Genomic DNA, 25,767 nt, shown 5'->3' on the forward strand with positions numbered 1-25,767 from the left:
GTATTAGTTCACACAGTTTAAAGTTTACACACAGACCACAGTTTACACTTCACTAGCGGTAAGGCAGTATTCAGACGGGCGCGGGAGCGAGCGCGCAAGCGGATGTGCGGGAACTAGCCGACTGCCGACTGCCGCGCTTGTCGGCGCTAGTGATGGCGAAAATAGTCGATAATGTGTAATGGTAGGTTGTAGGCTGGTAATTGGGAGATTAGGTTTTAGTACAACTTGGTAGACATAGAAGGAATATAGTTATCGGTTAGCAAAGAGTCAAAAAAACAGCTAAATGAATATTATATTCCTAGCAATGCATAGCTCTGCAAATTTCTTTATGTATTTTTATTACTTGTGAATTGCCATCATTGGCACATTTAATAAAGAGCGCTAATAAATTACATTTACGTGGATGTAGAGAAGTAAATTGGATTATTTATTTTATTTATTTATCATTAGGAAATTGAGGATGCATTGATCGACATGCTATAGAAAACTAATATAGGAAAATTTTACAAGAAATTATTGAACCAGAATATTTCTTTTCACAAGAAATTTTATTTATTTTCATACACCTTTGCAAGCGACCCACTGTCTCAAATCTATTTTAAAACATGAAAGATTCGATCCAATCCCACTAAAACTATTTTTATGTTCGTAATCTTCAACTTTATATAATATCGATAAATTAGTATCGATACGGTCAACATTACAGTTCGTGACTCACTCGCGTCTCAACACCAACAACAAATCTCGACTCACACCCAAAAAGTCGTAAGACGCCGACCACACAAAAAACGTCTTTACGTTAAAGGAACGAAAAAACGAGTTTTTGAGCGTTCCTGGCTTAAGACGTTTTGGCATCGGAGGAGGCTTGAACAATGAACTCGGCGAACTAGACCAAACAGCGCGAAGTGAAACAGTTTGTATGGCCACCTACAGCCTTATGTATGTAGGAGTACCTTTAGTACTTACTTCTGTAATAGAAGGCAAACGAGCACAAATCTAATAATGAGAAGCTAATCTAAGCCTGGATAAGTACATTCATACTTTTCTAGCGGCGTTGTACACTTTTCTGGGATGGGTTCAAAATATAAAACACACGTCACAATCAAAATCGTGGGACGGAGGCACAGAATATACGGAGGGAGAGCCCCTAGCTCTACGAGTATCTAACGCGCGGCGAAACTGTACACCTGCTGCGATTTTTACTTCTGTCAACACTCTCGGACTTTGGCAGTAGCGGCGTTAAGCGGCGGGGGGGGGGGGACCCTGGACTAAGTGCAACCTGTTGTTTTTTTGTGCGTCTATGTTGTCCTAGGGCACTTGTAGTATGTTTTTTATATTTAAAACAAGCTTAATAAAAATATGTTTAGCTTAATAAAAAAGGCAACGCATGAACTACAAGCAGTAATAGTACCTCCTCCTTATTTAGTAGTCGGTTAAAGAGAACTAACATTAAATAAGAATTTAGTTACTCTACATCAGTGTTTCCCAACCTGTGGTCCGCGGACCCCTGGGGGTCCACCAGTAAGTACACTATGTTCAACAAGAGCGTAACCGGCAAAATTAATGTTAGAAATTAATTAAATGAATCAAAATTTATTTTATATAATTGTTTATTTATTACTTTAAAATGCTTTGTCACTAATAAGCGGTCCAGTCCCCTCAATTATCTATTATGGACTGACATCTCCGAGGCATACTTTCAATTAAATTTTCAGCGTAGTCACGGGCAATGATCTCCATATCGCTTTTATATTGCGACTTAGCTGTGCGACGGTTTTCCTATTACTCCTCCGTAGCTTCAACTTCATAAGCGCCCAAACATTTTCTATCGGGTTTGCGTCTGGTGACTGTGATGACCAGTCTAAAACTACAATACCGTGCTCAGTCTTCCAGGCGGTGCAAACACGGCTTCGATGTTTGGGATCATTGTCCTCCTGTAAAATCCATTTTTCGTTTGGGTTTTTATACAACCTTTTGGCAGATGGTAATAAAGCTTTTTCATAAATTTTGTTAATTTTTGCTGCATCCAGGTTGCCCGTAAATACATACAAACTTCCAAAACCTCGTTTTGACAGGCACCCCCAAACATGCACCTTTGCTGGGTGCTTAACGGTACGTACTTACCAATAATTTGTTGCTGGAGGTTGACCAAGCACGAGATGTTATATTCGATGCCCAAAAAGAAGCTTCATCTGAAAAGACTTCGTGGTCCCAGTCGCGGTCAAGATTTTTCTGCGCCCACGCCATTCTCTTTTTAATGTGAGTCTCGGAGAGAAGAGGTTTTTTATAGTGCTCCTGTATTTCACCTCCGATTCCGCCAGTCGATTTCTTATGGTGTTGAGAGACACATCAAGTCCACGTTCTTACAGTTTTTCTTGAGCTGAACGTAGAGATAACCGAGGATTTTTTTAAAACATGTGGACAAAGCGTTTGTCTTCGGCGGGAGTCGTCTTTTTCATTTTCCCTCTTTCTGGCAGGTTATCAACGCTCCGGGTTTCAGAATATCATTTCACCCACTTGCTCACGAATGCTTTTGACTTCTGTATGTATTTGGCAGCTTGAGAATACGACATTTTTGGACCTTTTGGACGCGACGGCGGTACTCATGGCGGGAAATGTGTCGTCAACTCGGCGCATGCACACAGACTGCTTTGTTTTGTGCTAAGCATTTTAGGCAAAGAGCCACTGAATGTGATTAAGTATTTTTTTTCAATGTTGGTTATGGTTTTCGATGTAAAATGTCGGCTACGCTCTTGTTGAACACACTGTATATGGGGGTCCGCGGTGTCATCTCTGGATCATTCATAATCCGATTTTTTGCTGTTCATTTTATTAAAGGGGTCCGTGAAAACTGTGCTAGATTTCCTAGGGGTCCGGCTTCCTAAGGTTTGGAAACACTGCTCTACATGTTCTGTAATCTGTGCACTACATACATGCCTCCTACATACGACATTATAATGTCATGTGTAGGTGGAACATATCAGCCTAATAGAATAGGACGTAGTTTCAAAACCAATAACTGTAATGCAACATTATTACAAGGTTTATAGTACAATGTGGAGTATAAAATAGATATTAAGTTCCAAACGACGAATCGAGGCCCAAAACTTCATATAAATGTAAAAAATACGTGTGACACTCGAGGACTGCCGCGGTAAAGCTGTTACATAGCATTTTTATCAACTTATGCAATTATAATTCGCATACGTTTAGTCGCAGGCGCTCAAACACAGTGCTGAAGTCTGCCGAACGAAACGACGTTAGACGATGCCGGTCGGAGTGGTGATTCGGTTGCCGCGATAAAAGCTATGCAATAGCTTAAAAATTGTGTGAAACTTAAATATCATGTTATATTTTGATTGCAGTATAAGTACATTTAATATTAAAATAAGTTTGTATGAACTATAGTTACTAGAGAATAGGTAATATTATGTTGCCCGGCCTAACTCCGTATATTTTGTGATAAAAACCAACTATCAATTCCCAGGACTTAAAAAAATCCATGCTTTCAACAAAGGTTCCATAATTAGCCTGAAGACTAAACATATACGTGGGAGAGCCATGCTTCGGTACGAATGGGCCGGCTCGACCGGATAAATACTACGTTCTCACAGAAAACCGGCGTGTAACAGCGCTTGCGCTGTGTTTCGCCGAGTGAGTGAGTTTACCGGAGGCCCAATCCCCTAACCCCTACCCTATTCCCTTCCCTACCCTCAACTATTCCCTTCCCTTCCCTACCCTCCTCTATTACCCTATTCCCTCTTAAAAGGCCGGCAACGCACTTGCAGCTCTTCTGATGCTGCGAGTGTCCATGGGCGACGGAAGTTGTTTCCATCATCCCGTTTGCTCGTTTGCCCCCTTATTTCATAAAAAAAAAAAAAAAAAAACAGTAAACACTATACACAGACACTTTCACATTAATAATATTAGTATGGATAGTGGATACCTAGTACTTGTGCTCTAAGTTTATTATAATGACATTAATATGAAAGTTTTGCAAGTCTGTAGATTAACTCGAATGCTTTCACATTAAATTATATAGCGATTTTTCATTAAAGCTAATGATATTATTAATTAATTCAAGCCATTAACTCTCTTAGTTAAAGTCTAAATTTACAGATAATTATTGCAAAATAAGTTTAAAAAATTATAACCCTTCTGATAGTAAATTAAGAAATGATAAAAAAAAATTAAAACTTTTTTAGCAGTTAGCGAGCTCACAATGATGAATTGTGTGTAGCTTAGAACACTTTCTATCATGTCAGCTTTCAAACACAAAAAACTAGATCAAAAAAGCACTAACATACAGACATGTCAAATTTATATACTTATTAAGTAATAACTAATAACACCTCTCTATAGGGGGTTAAAAGGAAGAGTAAAAAGGCAAATAAATAATAAAACAAGTAAATAATGAGGACAGATATTAATATGTTGTGTGTCTATGTTTAATATGTTGATGTTGTGAGTGTGGCAAAGCACACACCCCGGCAAATGCGCCATATATTATTATAGCTACAATTTTATAATAATATTGCTGATGGAGATTTCCAATCAGCAGTATGGAATTATAGCTATTGTATGGCACACTGCCGGTTAGGCGAGCTTTACCACACTAACTATAACTTTAAAAATGTCCAAGGTAGAGCCGTGTTCACATCTTAAGTTAGTAACCATTATTCTTACAAATCGGCCCTTTACAGACGACATGCAAACGTAAAAAAAACCTTCCTTTTGGCTGCGTAGTCGGGTAAAATATAATTGAAAGTCTTTAAAGCCGCCATGGAGCCACTTAACAGCGCGATCTCAGGTTACCTGATTCAGGTACTGACCATTGTCCGTTCATAAATATTTTACCTCGAAGTTCATGCAAACTGAACCCTATATCTTGAACATAGAGGTCACACGTAAAACTCACGGTCCGTGAGTACAGCCATGGATTTAATGACGCTTCCTGCACTCAACTTATTATAGCTGCTCTTTTAATAGAGATAATTCCAGCAAAAACACAACACAAGAAACGCACACGGATATTGTTGAGTCGGTTGAGTCCATTTGCGGTATGAAACTTTATTTTAGTTCATTTTGATTTAAATGCAAAGCCCAGTATGGGCGGCTATAGGGAGTCCCTATAGCGTGATCCTGATCCCTATAGGCTATAGCAGAACTGAGCTGAGCTAAGCACGGTCCCTGACCGTGCTCAGCTCAGCTCAGTTCTGCTCAGAAAGGTGACAGTTAGTAAATAATCAATTTTAATTTTCGGATCAGCGACAGCTGCCGGCATGATCGTTGCTAACGTTTCCTATAACGCTAATAATTTAAATGTCCCTATGATAATTAGCCCTAAAGAAATTTGATTCAAACACAAGAAATGGCAACACTCGTTGCCATATTTTGCCACCTTGAAAGGTTATTTATTTCTACATCTCTTAGAAAACATATACAAGAACTAGACAATTTATTTAATCCCATTAATAGCTCCCCACACAGGTTTCGGTGACGGTGGCCGGTTTCATGGAAACCAGGCCAGCTACGCAGGAGTAATTTTATAGTGCCCAAGTGTGTGCGCAGTACACAAGAGCACTCTCTATTCCTTTACTCTCATAACCCAGTGGGACGGCAGACCGACACGACAGGCGAGAGATCAGGCGCAGGACCGACTTTTTACATGCCCATCCGACGCATGGATCATCTTACTTGTCAGACAATCAGGTGATCAGCCTGCATTACGCACGTTTTCGCGTATAAATGAAAGACCTAAAAGTAGCGAGAGATCAATTACCGAAATTCAACGCCTTCGGTGACCAGGCATAGCAAATCTATACAGGGTGTAACAAAAATAACTCAAATAAGTGATAATACTTTAAGGTGTGTACGTGTTCTTTGTAGAGAGTTCACTGTGAAAGTAGCAGCGCTGAAAGACCAAATTTTTTTTCACGTTTGTATGGGGAAACTCGTGACGCTCGGGCCCTTTCCCATACAAAAGTGAAAAAAAAGTTCGTCTTTCAGCGCTGCTACTTTCACAGTGAACTCTCTACAAGGAACACGTACACACCCTAAAGTATTATCACTTATTTTTGTTACACACTGTATATACTTAAGTGAAAAATTAATTCTCAATTTTGTTAGTCTCGCTAAAACTCGAGAACGGCTGAACCGATTTGGCTAATTTCAGCCTTGAACTGTTCGTGGAAGTCCACGTAAGGTTTACATAAGGAAAGCGATACGAAGTTCTCAGGGTCATCTAGTAATATAAAAAAAAAAACAAACAACATCCCTTAAGTTGTAGCGTTGTTGGGTCGCGGGGTCGAATCCCGCCAACGGAACAAAAAAGTTTTCAATGTTACTGGGTCTTGGATGTGTAATAAATGTATGTATGACTAGCTGTTACCCGCGACTTCGTCCGCGTCAACAAAATGTAATAAAAAAGTAAAAAATATCCTCCTCCTTTTTGGTAGTCGGTTAAAAAGTAGCCTAAGTTACTCCTTATTACATCAGCTATCTGCCAATAAAAGTGCCGTCAAAATTGGTCCAGCCATTTCGGACATTAGCCGAAACAAACAGACAGACATACAGACAGACAAAAATTCTAAAAATTGTTATTTTGGTATAAGTACCGTCTAAATATTCATATGCATGTAGTAAAAAACGGTTATTTTAATATTACAAACATACACTCCAATTTTATTTATATGTATAGATGTATAGATATAGGTAATAAAAATCTTAAATATAATATGTATTATAACTAACATAAAAGTATTAAATATATTTCCGTTGTCTGGTACCCGTAACACAAGTCCTTCAGGTACTTAGCACGGGGCCAGACTGACGTGGTGTGAAGCGTCCATAGATATTATTATTATTATTATTTAACCGTAGTAACTTGTAAAGGTCAAGAAACTTTTTCTCAGCCGTCTTACACAATACAAATGAACTGTGCCGTCTGCTATAATCAGAGGTTTCCGCTTTAGTTATGCTCACACCGTGACTTTTGTTTTGCAATAGAAAAACCAAGGCCTCGTGTTATTTCCTTTCCTAGCAATACAAAAGACAAGGATAGGTGCTATAAGGACAGCAATCATTAACGGAATCATAAGAGATAATAAATAGATTTTCAAAAGACAATTTATTGCAGACGAGCTTTTGCCCGCGGCTTCGCTCGCGTTAAGCGTTATTATTATATACAAACTTTCATCCCCTATTTTAACCCCTTGGAGGTAGAATTGATCAAAATCCTTTCTTGGCGGATACCTACATCATAACATCTACGTGCATGCTAAATTTTGGCCCGATCGGTCCAGTGGTTTGGGCTGTGCATTGATAGATCACCATGTCAGTCAGTCACCTTTGAGTTTTATATATATAGACTAACCATAGACTTAGTAGAGAAGAGAGAATAGTGTCCACTTCTAAAAGTTGCCTTTATAATATTATGTAAGTAAGTATTGTATAGTTTTTAATCAAAAAATGTTCCTAGATATTATTTTTTTTAAAATTGGGACCTTCTTTTCTACACCTTCAGTCTTTGTCACATAGACAATAATACTTAGGATAGAAAAATGACAGAAATATTACAGCAGGAAAAAATCATTGCTTTAGTGATCAACAGCCGTGCATAAGCCTGCAGAGGACTACAAAGTACAAACTCATGTTCATTAGAGTCAAAGATAAATTTTATTATCCCAAAAATCAATTTAAATATTCGATGATGGTGATTAGGTAATCTTCTGATATAAGAGTTTAAAGCCGAAGCTGTAAAATGTGAATTAATCACAGCAATTTTTTGCACAGCGAAGGCAATACAAAAATCATTCTCATAACCAAACTTTTCGATACACTTGGTAGACACTAGACAATTATTAGGCTTCATGTAGATCAGAAAATATTTGATACTAGGGCCCGTATAAAAAGTCAGTACTCAAGATGCGTCTCGGTCTCAAGACACGGTTCAAGCTCTGTGATTGGTTGGCTGTCAAAATTTGGACCAATCACAGAGCCGAACCGCGTCTTGAGACCGGGTCGCATCTTAAGTACTGAATATTTATACCAGCCTCGATGACGCTCGCAACTCAGTTGTGCCAAATTAGTTGATCGCGCGGGAACCGTACATTTTTCCGGGATAAAAAGTATCCTGTGTCCTTTCCCGGGACTCGAACGTATCTCCGTACCAAATTTCAGCAAAATCGGTACAGCAGTTTGGGCGTGAAGAGGTAACAGACAGACAGACAGACACACACTTTCGCATTTCTATTGTTTGTTTGTTCTATTGTTTGAAAACTGGCTGTTAGCTGGGCGGAGGGCCATAATTTACAAATCCTAAATTTCCCTTAAAATCGAATCATTAGTTTAGGCTCTATAGTGAAACATACATTTTTTAACATTTAAATAAACATATTGTTTTATGTGCACTTTGCAATTTCATATTAATTTGAGTCTAAAGTGCAAGATGGGACCGACATACTGGACGGGAAGATATTTCGCATACAAAAGACATCAACGGGATTACATATTTAGATGATATCATTATCATTTTAATTCCATATTTGCCGTACAATATAAACTTATTAGAACTTTATTTTTTCATGGTTTCTATAGTTATAAGTATTTCTTTTACTTGATGTCACTGAAAATGACTTTTAGTGTTCCACTAGAACGATTAAAAAATGTCATCAAGTCAATTTTAGGTCATATTATTTACAAATAAATAATTTTAAATTATATTGTGTGTATACACGTTATGAATTTTATTGCCAAGATGGCCACAATAAATTTCAATTAGTTAACTGGCCCGTATACTCGAGCCGAAGTTAAACGAATTATGATCTTGATTAAAACGATTGTTTCTGATCTTCTTGCTCTACTTTTCTTAGTAAAGAACAGACAGTTTTGGAGAATATAAATGTAAAAGTTTGTCTGTGTGGCTGTCTGTTACCTCTGCACACCCAAACCACTGAACTGATTTATTAAATTATATGTACATATATATGGATGTAACACTTTGAATCCCAGAAGATTTGGGTCGAGTAACCTACTCGAGTTTCATCTCGAGACAATCATTATAGGTGCGGTTACAAACAATAAGCTCAGTTCCGCGCTAAAGAATTTACGTAAAATATATCTAAAGTACTATACTTTCGACGACCTCTGTGGCTCAGTTGGTGGGCTGTTGGTAGCTCAAGCGTCGCGGATTCGAATCCCGCCGACGGAACAAAAAGTTTTCAAAGTTCCTGGGTCATGGATGTGTATTAAATATGTGTATGATATAATAAAAATCTTAAGTATATGTATAGTATAAAAGTATTAAATATATTTCCGTTGTCTGGTACCCGTAACACAAGTCCTTCAGGTACTTACCACGGGGCCAGACTGACGTGGTGTGAAGCGTCCATAGATATACGAACTAATATTTAAACCTTAGCCTTTCCTTATACAATAACTGCACTTGTATACTGTTTAGTTTATAGTTACTCAATACATAGTAACTTCGTACTACGGGCTTATTTTTTGCAGGACGGACGTATGACGTCACGGACCTTGATACGAAGATGGAAGGGCTATGCACAAGGGCGGCCCACGCGTCAGCCTACTGCATATGGAGTATTGCGTAAGTTGAAACGCCTGTGAGGATTGAGGAAGCGGATTAACAGACAGGACAGATACAGAGAAATGTGCGCACTCAAATGTTTATCATAAAAAAAAAAAACTTGAGAGGTGTCAAGGGACACCCGAATGGAACGAAGTTATTTTTTATGTTCAAAAAACTTGTATAGGTACATATCTCAATTTTTTTTATTAAAAACACGCCATCTATTGACGCCCAGGAATACTAACAACGCGTCGCTGTTTATTTTCAAAAAACTCCATCTAGTTGACGCACAGGAATACTATCAACGCCTTCTGCCCCTACCATGCAGGTACTAATAAAAAGTGTCCAGGTCAAATATTGTTCTGTCTAGCCTTCTTTAGGCCGACCGCGCGATAAGGAACTTCGTTCTAAAAATAATCGGCCTAGTGCGAGTCGGACTCGCGCACGAAAGGTTTCGTACCGTTATAGAGCAAAAATAGGCCAAAATTGTGATTTTTGTTTGGGGATTGTATTATTTATTTTATTTTAATTTTATTATCAAATATTAAAATACACATATAATTGAGGATTTTGGGAAAATTTCAAGTGTCGACATGTGCCACTATGTATTACGAGCCAAAAAGGCCAGTTACCTAATTTGTAAGGTATGAGACAAGGACTAATTAAATAATTATGACGTCACGTTAGAACATACAATGTAGGTCTTATTAAAAGGGCCCCTGCTACCATATAATACGTGCATTGTGCAATGTGTGCAATGCACACGGTCGCCATCCTCCAGGGGCGCCAAAATCCTTTTTTTGCACACAGGCACCAGTAGCCCTTACGGAGGCCCTGCTTATCAATATTGAGGGGTATAGACTTTTAGTAAGAAAATTGACACGGTAATCTAGATTCTGAATTTAAAAAAATAATTTCTTCAAAAATACCAAGCTTTGATTTATTATTTCACTAGCTTTATTCCTTTTATAAGCATCTCTTACTTTGAATGGTAAAGGACACAAAGGTGTGGGAACTAGTGAAACTACGGACAATTTGAAATTATTGCAATATACTGCGCCATCTATTGGTCAACTAAAACATCACATAGTACGCGCATGATCTTCGCGTTGTAAAGTTGTCTTACGTCATTCACAGATGGCGCTAGACGGATTCGCGGTAGCGTTAATAAAACGTGTCTTGTTTATAAACAGTACCGCGACTCTACTATGTTAGGACGACACGTTCGTTGTTTGAACCAGTCCGCTTTCAATAGCAAATAAAATAGAATGCTCATCAAATATCAAAATAACGGAATTAGTCATCTAAATATTATAATTTAGTAGTTACATAATAGAAAACGAACAAAAAACGAAGCTGCAGTAATGTTGCATTAAAATTTAAATTTTTAGAATTGAAGGACAGTTTTCATTGTCCTTTAAAATATGAATAAGGCCACTTTTAGATTGTTCCATTCCAGTGATCGAATACAGATCGCTTTTCTGCAAAATTGCATTCCAGTGCCCGTACATCATCACAATTATAGTAATCCAGCGCTGGATTAGATAACTGGATTGGAATATTGTAAACCATAATCACGAGTAATTTACTTATAAGTTATACCCCAATAGAGTTATTATGTTAAGGGACTGTTTCACCACTTCCTGATAAGTGCCGAATAGGCTATCTACCACTTAACTTGACAGATCAAGTATGGAGAATCTGTCAAAAAAGCTGTGTGTTGGCTATGTTAGCTGTGATCGCTCGGATGGGTTTTTTTTCATGAAATAATGGGGCAAACGAGCTAACGGGTCACCTGATGGAAAGCAACTTCCGTCACCCATGGACAATCGCAGCATCAGAAGAGCTGCAGGTGTTTGCCGGCCTTATAAGAGGGAATAGGGTAATAGGGAAGGGAATAGGGGAGGGTAGGGAAGGGAATAGGGTAGGGGATTGGGCCTCCGGTAAACTCACTCACTCGGCGAAACACAGCGGAAGCGCTGTTTCACGCCGGTTTTCTGTGAGAACGTGGTATTGGCCCATTCGTGCTGAAGCATGGCTCTCCCACGTCTGAACACGGGTTCGACAAAATTGCTTAGGTCCGCCATCTGCCAAGGAATCAACTTCTCTGATAGTACTAAAGGTACTATGACAACTGTCTGATTCTAGTACTGCGTAGTGCGTACTCGTACAGCAGATATATTATATATTATTATGCATTTTAGAAGATAAACACACATTATTCCATATTCCACATGTTCTTATTATCACTTGCTGTATTATATTTACCACAGCAACTATCACAATACTGAAAACCTTGAGGAATCGTGAATCGAGGCCCATTCGTGCTACTGGAATGTAAATAATTATTGCTGATAATATTGACAAGTGGATTTATATTATAAAGGTTCATATGGTCTACCCAATTCAAAAATATATGAACTTAAACAAATGTTATCAATCAATCATCAATATGACAAGTATGTAGATAAAAATCTATTTCGAATTACAAAATTTCAATAAAACCGGTTAAGCCGTTTTGGAGGAGTTTGCGCACAAACACTGTGACACGAGAATTTTATAATAAGTAGGTACATTATATTAAGATTTAATTATTTTATTCTTTTGATACTTGAGAGTGATCTCACGATTATAAAGATTATTTAACTTTATATTGTCTTAAATTAGTGCTTCGTGCTAATTTGAATTCTTGGAAAATTATAGATATTAATTAAAAAGATATTTTATAACATCAAATACTGTAACAAAACCTGACTTTAAAGTTATTCAGTGAATTTCTGCTAAAGTAGGTACTAAATTATAGATAATTGCTTATAAAACTGGACTATTGTCAGGTCATCAGAAATATTATAACGGATACTCATATTTCACACGTAGATATTAATTATTATAAACGCGAATCTAAACAAGCAAGTGCCAAAACTTGTCATTTTTAACCGACTTCCAAAAACGAGGAGGTTATACGTTCGGCTGTGGATATATTTTTTTTTCTGTTACTTCTTCATAAACTTTGGTATCAACATACTTATAGTCCTAGGTAAGAATAAAATATATAAAACTAGCTGTTGCCCGCGACTTCGTCCGCGTGGACTTCAGTTTATAGCGCGCGATATCAACAAAATTGGTGTCAAAAGCTTTTATAAAAAAAACCCTGGTACCCCTTAAATCAAAACAGCTGTGCAGTGTGCACGTAATATTTCATTTTTTTAAATTAAACTTATTTAGCCCCCCAATTACACAACTTTACCCATAAACTATTTATCATTGATAGGTTTAAGGTTACGTCACTGTATTTAATATAAAGAACTGACTTATTAAATAACTTCGGAACGCGAATGTATGATGATACCACCTCTTATAAAAAGATGTTGGGCAAGCGTTAGCGCGATGTAAGAGACGCACGGCGCCATCTAATATGAATTTTTGGAACTAACTTAATTTGAACACATTTTCGTATTTTCACCCCCCTACAACCCTTTTTTCCAGTAAAAAAGTAGCCTATGTCCTTTCTCAGGCTTTAGACTATCTGTATACAAAATTTCATTACAATCGGTTCGGTAGTTTTGGCGTGAAAGCGAGACAGACAGACATACAGAGATACTTTCGCATTTATAATATTAGTATAGATTTACTATTTAGTTTTAATTACGAAATTAGTACGGTCACTAAGGCAACAACATTAGAATTAAGGGCAATAAACTGGTACTTAAATAACATACTTTAATACGTCATATTGTACATATTAGTTAAGTAGTAGTCAGTAAAGTAGAGTCAAAAAATATTTCAAGAATCATGAAGATTGAGTGCGACAAATGGATGCGTGTAGACTGTAGACCCATAGGTTCTCAACGTGGGCGATAACGCCCCCTTTACTTAACGCGTTTGAGACTTTCAGGGGGTCAGTAGAAGACCCAGAGAAAATTAGGGGGCATTGAGATGGCGCAAATGGGGCGTGGGTAGATTAAAAAATATAGTCTAAAAAGGCAAAAAATACACGCTAATCACGTACTAAAGTAAAATAAAAATTAATAAATATAATCGTGGCAATAGCTGTTTTAAATCCGCGACAGATGTAAAATAAGTAAGTAAAATTAAGATGGGGGGCTCTAGAAAAAAACATATTCTAAAAGTGGGCGGTGAGCAAAATAAGGTTGAGAAACTATGGTGTAGACTGTAGTTGAACCATAACGTGAAGTATCGTATGTCAAAATTGATACGAGTAACGAGTACAAACACTCTAGAACTACATTTTAAATGATAACATTACTAATTGGGTAAATTAATTAAATACATCATTAAGTATCTAGGTATTTTCACTTTTTGGCGACGAAAATAATAGAACCTAAAAATACAACTTATTTGAAACATGCCTAAGTTAAACATTATTATAAATAATAATGATAAACACGTTATGCAGTGATTTAGTAAAAGAAAAAATATTTTGTAGTACGCGTGGTAATTTAAATATAATCTTCCATACCTATGGACGATTAATCAATCAAGAAGAAAAACGAATAGCATATCAGCCACGACACGAATTTCGCGTTATGGTCTTTTGGTGATTGCCAGAACGCGTCGTGGCCGTTTTCATTAGAGCCACGACGCGAATTTCGCATCGTGGCTGTTTCACTGTGACCACAACGCGTTGTGAGCCATTTTTTCGCTCATTGAGCGATTTCGGTCTTTGAGCGTAACATATACAAGAATTGCTCGTTTAAAAATATAAGATTAATCACCTATGAGCTGTTTTCATTTGATCCAAATTAATGGAAACGAATAATTCGCCCATGACTATTAACAATGTCGTTTGTGAAAAACGACAACTTTACAGGAGAGCGATTCAAAGTCTAAATTGTGCATAACTTTTTACTTATTTCAAGTAGGATCATGAAATTTCAGGGTAATACTATAAAAGTTATTAACGTTTTATATGTCATTATAAGTATCCCGTATTTTATCTCTAAATATGAGAAAAGTCACTTCTGACCTTTTTAACGGGGTACGAGTAATGCTGACTTGTCGGAAGTGCCAGAACCGACATTGTTTGCTTGTATGAAATCGATGATTGCTTGTCGGACGTGGCATTTACGTCATTGTTAAGTGATAACTGTTAATTTAAAAATATGTCGCATGTTTGCCAAAAATTTCATTACCTATTTCGCTTCCGCTACGAAAAATACTGATGATATATCAAAATAATGTTGTACATGTTTATAGTACTCATTATTATCTATAAAAAAGCCCAGGGCAGCTTATGTAAAGTAATGGTTATTATTCGTTAACCATTAAACTTATTATGGTTAACGAATAATAACCATTACTTTCACTAAAAAATTTTCTTCAAATCATCTCCTTCTAGCGTGACTTTTTTGCATATTCATTAATAATGCTTACCTAAATGTTAAAAATAGAATTGTCCTTGAAATTATTACCATGGGGCAAATATTTTAGAAGTAAGGACAGTTTGATTAAAGCTCAAAACAAGGCGCCCGCGGCGACGCAGCCACGGCTGCATGTCTACATTTTAGGGCACTTAAGTACTACCACAGCCTTTGTTTATATGAAAAATTGAGATTAGTATTTATTAGATTAATTATTCAAAAGCAGTCTTCATCATCCGAGATTTTCTCTGATCAATTATGGTATTTTAAATAGCATTTTAGATATTATTGTTGGGAATTATGTCACTTTTCCATAATTTGAGTAAATCTTTATGTTTGTTGCCTACCTGCTTAATAGCAAAATGCCAAGAAAGTCTGGCTTTATTGCGAATACTAGTCACCAAATCGAAAAACCATGAAAAATACGATTAATAAATAAATAAATATATTTATTCATTATGTATGACATGTGCCAACAAAAACCTAATTTTCGCACAAAAAATACCCATCTTAAAGCCTTCTAAAATTTCTTAAAAGTCGGTAAGCAACGACAAATATGGTACAAACTACAAGCGCCATTTAATCAATAAGAAAAGTAAATGAAATGATTATGATTTAGTACTACCGACATTTTACAAATTTATAAATCCACATAACAATGTCGGAAGTGGCACTATCGACAATTTAACCATTTATAAAACCGATTAAAAATGTCGTATGTGTACCACATACGACATTTTTAATTTGTGTACCGACATTTTACACATTTGAAAAACCGGTTAAAAACGTTGGATGTGGTACATCCTAGAATTTTAAGTTACCTCTGATAAATTAATGTTGATGAAGTTAAGAATTCATCTCATAATCAAATCTAAAGCAATAAAACATAAGCTATACTGTTAAAAATATTAAAAAAATATTATAAAGAATATTAAATAGCATTTTCCGTACTAGCGTTAGCTTTAGACATAATATTACCATCAGCATTTTTTGCCTTTTACTATATTTTTCTTCATTTTGTTGAGTGCCAAGTTTTAATTGGCCTTGATGATCTTGTAGACATTGAAAATGGCGTTGAAAAGTAAAAAAATATAACTACGGTAGCAAAAAAACAAGTGACAGCGCGACGTCCATTCCTTCCGTTAACATAGTCGGAAGTGGCACATCGTGCGCTCTTACTCGTTTCCGCGTCCCGTTAATAACGTAGGTAGTGACTATCCCACATTGTTAGCGGGCTATCTTAGTAATATACGACATTTTAAATGTGGCTATTCAGAAACTATGCATAATATAGATTTTTTCTTTTCAGCTCATGATAGCCTTGGTAATAAGGACATATTTTATGAAATAAATAAAAAATGACGATTTTGCACATCCGACATTGTTAATAGTCATGGGCGAATTGTAACCAGACAAATCTTCATCATCATCATTACTGACTAGTGATGTTTTATGCACTAGCTAGCATATCCCGAGGAAGGAAGGAGGAATCTGTTTCCACTAGAAAGTTTTGAATACTTGCGCGATTTTGAAAGTATTTAAAGTTGGTGCCTCACTAATACTTCTCTAATCTTGTACAGCTACGTCAATATTAATATTATTAGTTTTCTATATAAATCAATTTCAACACAATCTATAAACTTTACAGCAATGGTGTCTTTATGGGTGTCTAATCCATTAAGACCGTCTGTAGTGCAGACAGCACCGATAAGCCGACTTATATCGTTATATTGACAGATAAAAAACCAGTTTAAGACCGAACAACTTGCATCATCAAAGAGTTCATTACACTGTTTACCTCGTTTGTGGAATAAAAGTATTATAATTTAAGTAATGACATTGAAAAAGTAATCTTGATAGATGACTCTAATTCTGACTTTGAAATATTTTGCCTTTACTAGAGAATCGCATAAAGTACAGGCCATACATTTTATCGTCTATTGAAATAAACATAAAAACTTAGAATTATGGAACTAGGGGATGCAAAAACCTAGGCTGACATATTATATTATTTAGGCCCACGCCCTACGTTGTACAATTTGTTCGTTAAGAAATACCTTAACTTCCAAATAATGATCTGTACTTACCACTGACTTAGAATAAACCACAAATAAAATATTATCTACGCTATTTTAATTGCCTCAAAACCTATTTTAGAATTTCACGACAAGCAACATCTTATACTACATCCAAAATTACTCAATGATCGCTCACCATAAGCAGCCGTGCGCCGTCTCCTCGCCTTCCTCACAGCAATAGTAACAGCGGAATCCATCTCACTTCCCGAATCCCACTTCTTCGTCACCACCTTCCTATCATCCTCCGTATCCCTGTCACTACTGGCCGGGATATTTGATTCATCACTTTCCGGCACCTCACTTTTCACAAACACTATTGGTTCGTCGCACGTGATCGGATGAGTCAAAGTCCTCTGTATATTGCTCTTCTTGTGGCGGACCTTCACGGAACCCTCCGAGAGGGACCGTAGCTTGTTCTCGTTCTCGCGACATTTCAGGTCTGAGGGTGAGAGAGACTTCTTTCTGGAGTTTCGACGTTTGATGTTGCGCTTCTGTCTACCTGGCTCCCTCGAGGTCTGCATCTTTAGATTGACATGATCTGAAACAACGAGGCCCAAGTTACTTTATTGGATAAAAGTTAAAATAATTCTTGGCACTTAAAGAGTTCATCAGAAAATTCATTAGTAGCATTATTTTCAAACAAAATCTAGGTGCCAATAATAGAATAACTGCTAACGATGCACGACAGTTTGTCCTAGTAATCACTAATCAGGTTGCATTTTGATTTTTTTTTTCAAACTCAAAATTTTTTGTTCAGAATAAATTTTTTCAAATATTCTCTGAACGTCGGGGCTACACAGATGCCTACCACCGGTTCGGGAACTAACCCTAAATTTAATCAGGATATTAAGCAGAAGCCGAGACAGGACTAGGACCCAGGACATTATCCTTTCCCGGGATTCAAGGTATTATGTCGAATATCTTGATGTCAGTGTATAAGCATGGTGCATGAACTGCTAGAACAAACACATTTAAAAAACCGCATAATATTCTATCTGTCCTATGACTTATCGCACAGTGCACTCGATTAATTGTTATCCGTCAAAACAAACAAGTGGTTTTGATTTCTAATTCGATATCATAATAACCTACTTTTATTCGACACAGAAATAAATCCATGACATATTATTATCATTAGAATTTAGAACTTCATTTATAAATGAATATACAACATTTGAAATTTGGTCGACCGACTTTTAATTCTCAAGTTTTGTAACCTATCAGACTGAGACAGCAACATAAATGTTTGTCCACAATAATAGTTCAACTCTATATCTTTACACTCAATAAAATTTTCATTTCAAAATAATAAATGTGATACCCGATTTCTTCTTCTCTTTATTAATGGCTTTTTTGTGAGGGTCTGCGTTGGGCAGAGTCTACACTCTGCCTTATAAGTTAGTTTTAAGAACAAACAAGAGTACGGGGTATTTGAGATCATGTACCATTTATGATACCCAATTTAGGAAGTCTGTTAAAAGAGTCACTTTAAAGAACCTTTCAAGGAAGTTGTAGTATTGCGCAAATATCGTAAAACCAATACTGTGGTGACTTAAAACAGTTATCTTGCTGCATTCTTTTGTTTAAATTATGATAAGAATGGCGGGCTAGGTAAAATGTTGAACAATCGAAATACAGTATATAGAATGGTCACTCTCATACATTTGAGGCTTAATTTTGGCTCTAATTAACATAAATACGTACTTAGTTAGGGTAACTAAAAATATTGTACGAACCGATTTTGATTTTTTAACAGCAAGCGAAATGCAAAACTAGGTGTGCATTCCTTCGAAGTTGGAACCATATTTTTGTAAGTACTATTTCTTGGAACCATATTTTTGACTCAAGTTACTCTTCCGTAGAGCTTATTATCCTTAAACTACACTTTACGAACGAGTCAAAATGTAAAAACGTTGGTTAATTTAGACAATTTGGAATTCAACCTTGCGTTTTTGGAAAATATAGGTACACTGACATGACTGAGTTATGTCTGAAACAGGTAGCGTCTTAATTAGTTAGGTTAGGTAGGTGCAAATGTAAAATAAGATATTACATCTACCTATTTGAAAATAAACAGGAAAATATTTTGTACCTACAAAATTTGCTAATCAAAATTATTTTACTTTGTATTAACCTTTACCTCAATTTGTTTTGCATATTTAATTATTTACATTGTTTCGTAATAGTAAGAACGATGTTTATAAATTGTATCTTTGTATTGTAATTTGTAATTCACTAAAAGATGTTATCCAACCAAATTACGTAGGTCCGCCATCTGGTACATAGATATCTGCATATTCTCCTTATATTTTAATACGTACCTATATAAAAATAATAGATCTATGAAGTAATCCATATTTAACTTAATTATAAAATATATGAACAGCCTGCCAGCATACGCCAACGAGATATCCCACTCTACATGACGTTTTCTCGATGTTTGATGGTTTGTCTCTTCATCTCTATTGACCCTGACCCATGACAAACATTTCTTCTCGCGTAGATCTATCATCGAAATAACACATTTATATAGAGTTTTGTCGAGATAATGTCAAGATATTGACATTATTATGCAGAGACGAGTAGTTTATCTCGAGAGTGATCTTGTTGGCGTATGCCTCTGCAGGCTGGTTTGGCACTTGTCAGTCTGTCTGCTACCTCTGGGCTCTGACGCTGAAATAGTTTAAGCGATTTTGAAAGGTATGAAGATACTTTGAGTCCCTAGGAAAGTTATAGAATATTTTTTCATCCCGTAAAATGTACGGTTCCTGTGACAAAACGATTTTTTGCGCAACTGAGTTGCGGACATCAACTAGTAGGTAATATTATAATTTCTTTGTATACAGCTCTGTCGTTTAGGGATAGAGATTTTTGCACTAAATCTCTCTGTTTTGTCTACGGGCATCAATTGTTCAATAATAACTATTTAGGGTGGGTTGCACCAACTTACTTTAGCTATAACTGTAACTTTAACTATAACTGCAATGCAAAATGTCAAATCTTTGGTTAAAGTCAAAAATGGACGCCATATTTAACCAATATAACCTTGAGCTCGACAAGGCTTTGAAGGAACGTGGCGAAAAAAGAAACTAACGCTGTCATCATACGAACACGCATTTTTTTACAGTTCTCCTTTACCAGCAGCGTTCATTTCAAGCCTTATCGGACCAGCTGTCATCTGTCTGGTCAAAGTTAAGGTTAAAGTTAAAGTTAGCCTTAAATATAACCATAACTTTGTCCATAACTTTAACTTTAAAAACGCCTCTGGTGCAACCCACCCTAAAACTACTTGCGTATTTAAGAAGAAAGATAAACTTTAGCAAAGAACCTGTTACCTGACTACAGGGTAACCATAACAAAACTTTAAGATATCGCAAGGGCGTATCTAAATGCACGCAAATAAGAACTCTATATCTGAAGGAGACGGCTTAAATTGTTTTGAAATAAATTCACTCAGGAGTCAGGTATGCTACCTGGAACACAAGGTGCCTTAGCAGAACATCGGTAATATTTTGTAAAGCTGCTCATAATATTTCTGTTTAAACAATTGGTATTCTGTATTCATTGAAAATATTATCAAGGCAAATAAGTACAATAAAATATTATATATAAGTAAGCTGTAAGAGTTTTTTTGCGTCTCTGCTGCTCTTATGCTCTCTTTAAATATATTGCTATTAGGTCTCTACATTTAGATCCATAATTTCTTACTATATAATAGCATAGACAGAGGAAATGGCTGGTCTCTGATAATAGTAACTACAAATATGTTTGTATGTCAGTTACCTTCTGTTAGTTCATATAAAATTCTCAGGAATGGACTGAGGATTTGTATTCTGAAAAGATGTACGGTTCCAGAATTCACAAATTGATGCGCAGGCAGCAGTCGTTAAATGCAACACCTAGTGATTAAGTATTTTTGCGTATATAATGAGCTCTGTAAAGTGTGGAAATAATTACAGCTCAGTTTCAAATTACAATACTTTGAAGACGTTTTGAAGGACGCGGACGTCAAGACTCGAGGCTCGAATATGATAACTTATTAAGACAAGAATTAATCTAAAACGTGTTCAATCATAGAAATAGAGTTCTACAATATTGATAAATTCAAATTCAGTGTAGGTTTATTTAAATTAAATCAAGATGCAAACGACCAAATGGATCGCCTGATGGTATTAGCGTAGCATATGGACCATAAATCACAATATCAGAGAAATCGTAAGTGCTAACAGCTGCTAACCTTTAAAAAAACAGTTTAAAGGTTTGGCTATCATATTTAGAACACATAGTATTTAAAAACTATACTGAATCTTGACAGAGGAAAGGGATACTTAATAGATTTAACTTTTAAGATTAACTTTCAACTTTTAAACTGCAAAATGTACGATATGAAAAATATACCCTTTTAAGCACTAAAATAAAAAATACTTATGTATTATAATTTTTTCCATTACATCATAATTTCATCCTTATGTAAAGAAACGCTATGCTAATTCGCTACACCAAAATGTAATTATGATATCAACTACTAACCGCTGTCTCAACGCGAAGAAAATTCACAATTTCACTGTTCACATCCACTATTCACTGTACATTTTGCAAATTCCTAATACATCCTCAGATGACAAACACACTGACAATAAACTACATAATAATATAGTATTCAAAAGAATATTATATCCGTTTTACAAAAACACTGCCCGGTTAAAGTTAACTATCGGTTATAAATATTGTAGTCGATATAACAAGCGTCCGTAGTGCTTCGCTGTTCGCGTTTAACTAACTGTAATCGCTCTGCAAACACTGGAGGTGACATTTCTTGATAAAGTGTATGAAAAACACGCATTCAATCAGGCTTTAATATTTACAGCTATTCATAATGAACTACTTGTAGTTTAAAAGACGATCACCAGATTTTGATAGAGTTTCTGTTCACTTCAACATAACAAATAAAAACAAAGGTTGTCACTTGTCAGGTATAGACAACAAGAATTGTGGGAATAGGGCCCTATTTAGCTTTATTAACACAAAACTTAAGTATTAGTTTATTAGTCAACATTATTTTATTGGTAAGTTATGAATTATGATTGTGTCCGATTATTAGGCATGATAATGGGTGTCTAAACCGATAGTAATGATTAATCGGAGACCAGTTTTTTCTTAGGTAAACACAGTGATTGCAACGCATACGTGGGTAATAAATTCATTCCAGATTATGATCGGTCCTACAAATTGTATGACGTAGCCAGGCATACAATGGGGTGGGTTCTTGTAAGACAAAATATTAACTATTATAATAAATGTGTCTCGAGTGAACTGTGACTCTTATTTAAGCCCACCATCTATCCATCATAAAGTATACTACAATTTCGTCGACCACTTTATGCTATGACAATCAGGAATCACTTATTGCAACACGCGCACAGCTCGTTAAGTTGATTGAAAGTTTGACCTATTGCTAGTTGGCAGTTGCTACACTGACTTTATTAGACGAGGCGCTGGGTAAAGTTGGGTGTGCATAATAGTATTTTATAAAAAGATAAAAACCGACTTCAAAATTTTACGTACTTATATAATTGAAATATAATTGAGAATTAAAATTCCGTATCTCAAAAACTACTGCACCGATTTTGATGAAACTTGCACCATTCCCTAAGTTGAACAATACCTAGTACAACAAAAAAAGAATAACTTAAATCGGACTTGTAGTTCCAGAGATATGCGATGACAAACATAAAAACATACATACAATATACATACATACATACACTTTTGGGCACATTTGCTCAGATACTGATATAGACTAACATAATATACGAAAACTGGGCTTCTGGGAATATTACATACATATTACATACGCGTCGAATTGATAACCTATTTTTTTGGAGTCGGTTAAAAATAAGAGAACCGCATTCTGTTAATGGGGTTCAACTACGCACTCTGTTAATGGGGAAAGTATGAAGCATAATCTGCATGCTTTCCTGATTAGGTATAATCAGGCCTGAGGCCTAAGGCAAAAACTGCAGGAGCCCAGACAGCGGCATCTGCTCTACCAGCAGAAACATCCGCGCGGCTTCTGCCGCTTAGCTGTGAATTGATGACTGAATATTGCTAAAGGTTTAGTTCGGCAATTATGTACCTGCATCTCTTCTGATGTTGCGAGTGTCCATGGGCGACAGTAGTTGCTTACCGGGACCCGTATACTCGCCCCCCCCCCCCCCCTAATTTTCTAAAAAGGAGTCATAGTAGTCCATTTCTTTTAAATCATTTTTTAATTGAACCAATAATATTCCTCCTGACAACATTCAGAATAGTAATTTACAGTCCTCATATTTTGCACACTCAATTTCACCCACCACCCGCTATAATACTATCAGTACAATATGCCAGTTTTTGTGGCGTAATTGATATAGTTATTAGATAGTAGTCCATATGAAATATTCATGTCGCCGCTACAAAGTAACTGCTAACAACTTGTTTGTGCTATGCTGAAAACCAATTTGATCTAAATGTTTACATTTGGACACAGGTCACAGATTATATTATTATCCATAGGTATTGGCTATACTGTAGTAATGTATTTTCGCTCCTCGCTCAATCCAAGTAGTTTCCTAACGAACTATGAAGTTATGAAATGTGAAACCAGAAAAAAAAAACCAGCGTATATATCTTTGTTTCACGTATATAAAGATAAAATAGTCAAATAGCTTTTTGATAGGACTGGATCTTATAAAGACGAAGTTGCAAATGTTACATAAACAGTAGAATAATTAGGGTATAGAAATGATTACACACGATACAATCATTGCGTTAGCTCACGACATGTCAATCAGAGAAGATCTCGATTAGATAACTGATATAACACACCCCACAACGTGTTATCACTCGTGGGAAAATGGTTATAAAATTATCTATAACAATACTCTTCTAGGTCGGTAAAAAAATAGTTATAACGTCCTGTAGTCTAGAGGTTTAGTTCTAGTGGTTTTAGGTTGGGTTGCACCAGAGGCGTGGTTAAAGTTAAAGTTATGGTTATAGTTAAGGCTAAATTTAACTTTAACCTTAACTTTGACCGGAGAAATTGACAGACGACAGCTGATCCAACAAGGTTATAAATGAACGTGGGCGGGGGCGCTGCTGGTAAAGGAAAACTGTCAAAAATGGCGTTTTTGTATGATGACAGCGTTAGTTCCTTTTTTCGCCACGTGTATTTAAAACCTTGTCGAGCTCTATGGTTATGGTTAAATATGGCATCTTGATGGCGTCCATTTTCAACATTAACCAAAGATTTGACATTTTGCATTGTAGTTAAAGCTAAAGTTAAAGTTACAGTTATAGTTAAAGTTAGTTGGTGCAACCCAACCTTAGTGTGGCTCTTGAGTCACTTCGATGTATTGATAGCTAATTTATAGAAAAAAAAAAGTCTTAAGGTACTCAGCTCCGGTGGAATAAAATAGTTTCATTTTATGTAGAACGTCCAAATTAATACCCATACCTTTGCACGTGGTCAGACACGGACACACAGATGACATGCATATTGCATAGTGCATAACGCAACTACATTACTTCGGTTTCTTCTAATCTACTCTTTTTTTTATTTTATTTTTTTAGGAGCAAACGATCGGACTAATCACCTGTTTGTAAGAAATTACCGTTGCCTTGAACGTAGGCACCCGAGGAACAAGTGCTTAGAGCGCAAAATATTAACACCCTGCTATGCAATGTGTTGTTCTTGTCTGACACGTTAGAAAAGTAACTTGACGGACAAGGACATTGTTATGCTGTACATACCTATTTATAGCTAAACAGAGAATTATTATATAATATTTTAAAAAAATTACCATGGATTTTTATTACAATCAGTTTCTACTCTCCAACACTAGATGTCGCTGCTATGTGGCTACATCGCGCTATCGATGCACCGAGACCGCGGTTAGTGTAACGCAAAATTGTTCCCACGTAATATAATCAATCTATCCACTGTAAAAGGACATAGGCCTCCTTTAATGGATTTATTTTTGTATACCATAAGCATTAATATGCGGATTGGTATAATTAATTTATTATTATCACCCAAAATATGTTCAACATTTAAGACGACTACTATGAAGAGGAAAACTCTGTCCAAATATCTTATTTCATAATAATCTTCTTTATCAAATAAAAAGTAATACATAGGGCTATTGCTAGGGCGGCCCTATATTTGCAAAGCTTCTGTTTATTATAATCGTAGCTGGCAGATATTATGCACGATAGTCCATGTCTCAGTAGTTAAGGCATACAGTTATTGTACTAAGTAATTAGTTAGGGCGTTAGGTTCTCATCATAAAACTAGACAGGGGCTACAGGTTTCTCATGCCCTTAAACTATTCATAACTAGACCCTTTGTTCTGCTGAGAATCTTCACGCTTAATGACACCATAATTAGAACGATTTATTAGTTAAGTACGTTTTTTATAATATGAAATTAGATCCAACAGTTAAGAGGATACACCAGGGGCGAGAGAAATTGAAAATAGGTATTTGAAAATGTATTGCTGTCTCACCAATCTCAAGTTTCCCACCGCAGAGCGCGATAAAGACAACACGACAAAAGTTCTAATAAAAGAACAGAAAATCTTCGATTCGTTGTCCGCTGATTCCTTCTCCAAAACTTAACCGATTTAAGTACTTTTTTCATTAAAAATTAAAGCAAGATTTGAGCTGTGTTCCTATGTTTTAT

At 36.1% G+C, this 25,767-nt stretch overlaps 1 protein-coding gene across 1 annotated transcript in view; it reads right to left on the bottom strand.

Annotated features, from left to right (window-relative positions):
* Positions 1 to 25,767, bottom strand: part of LOC121727149 (branchpoint-bridging protein-like) — a 56,502-nt gene that overhangs the window by 14,003 nt on the left and 16,732 nt on the right. Inside the window, exon 2 of the mRNA XM_042114827.1 lies at positions 17,185 to 17,586. Within this exon, the coding sequence (XP_041970761.1) occupies positions 17,185 to 17,569 (385 nt within the window). The 5' untranslated portion in view covers positions 17,570 to 17,586. The remainder of the gene's footprint in view (positions 1 to 17,184; positions 17,587 to 25,767) is intronic.

The sequence above is a fragment of the Aricia agestis genome, chromosome 5 (genome assembly GCF_905147365.1).
Source record: "Aricia agestis chromosome 5, ilAriAges1.1, whole genome shotgun sequence".
Lineage (NCBI taxonomy): Eukaryota > Metazoa > Arthropoda > Insecta > Lepidoptera > Lycaenidae > Aricia > Aricia agestis.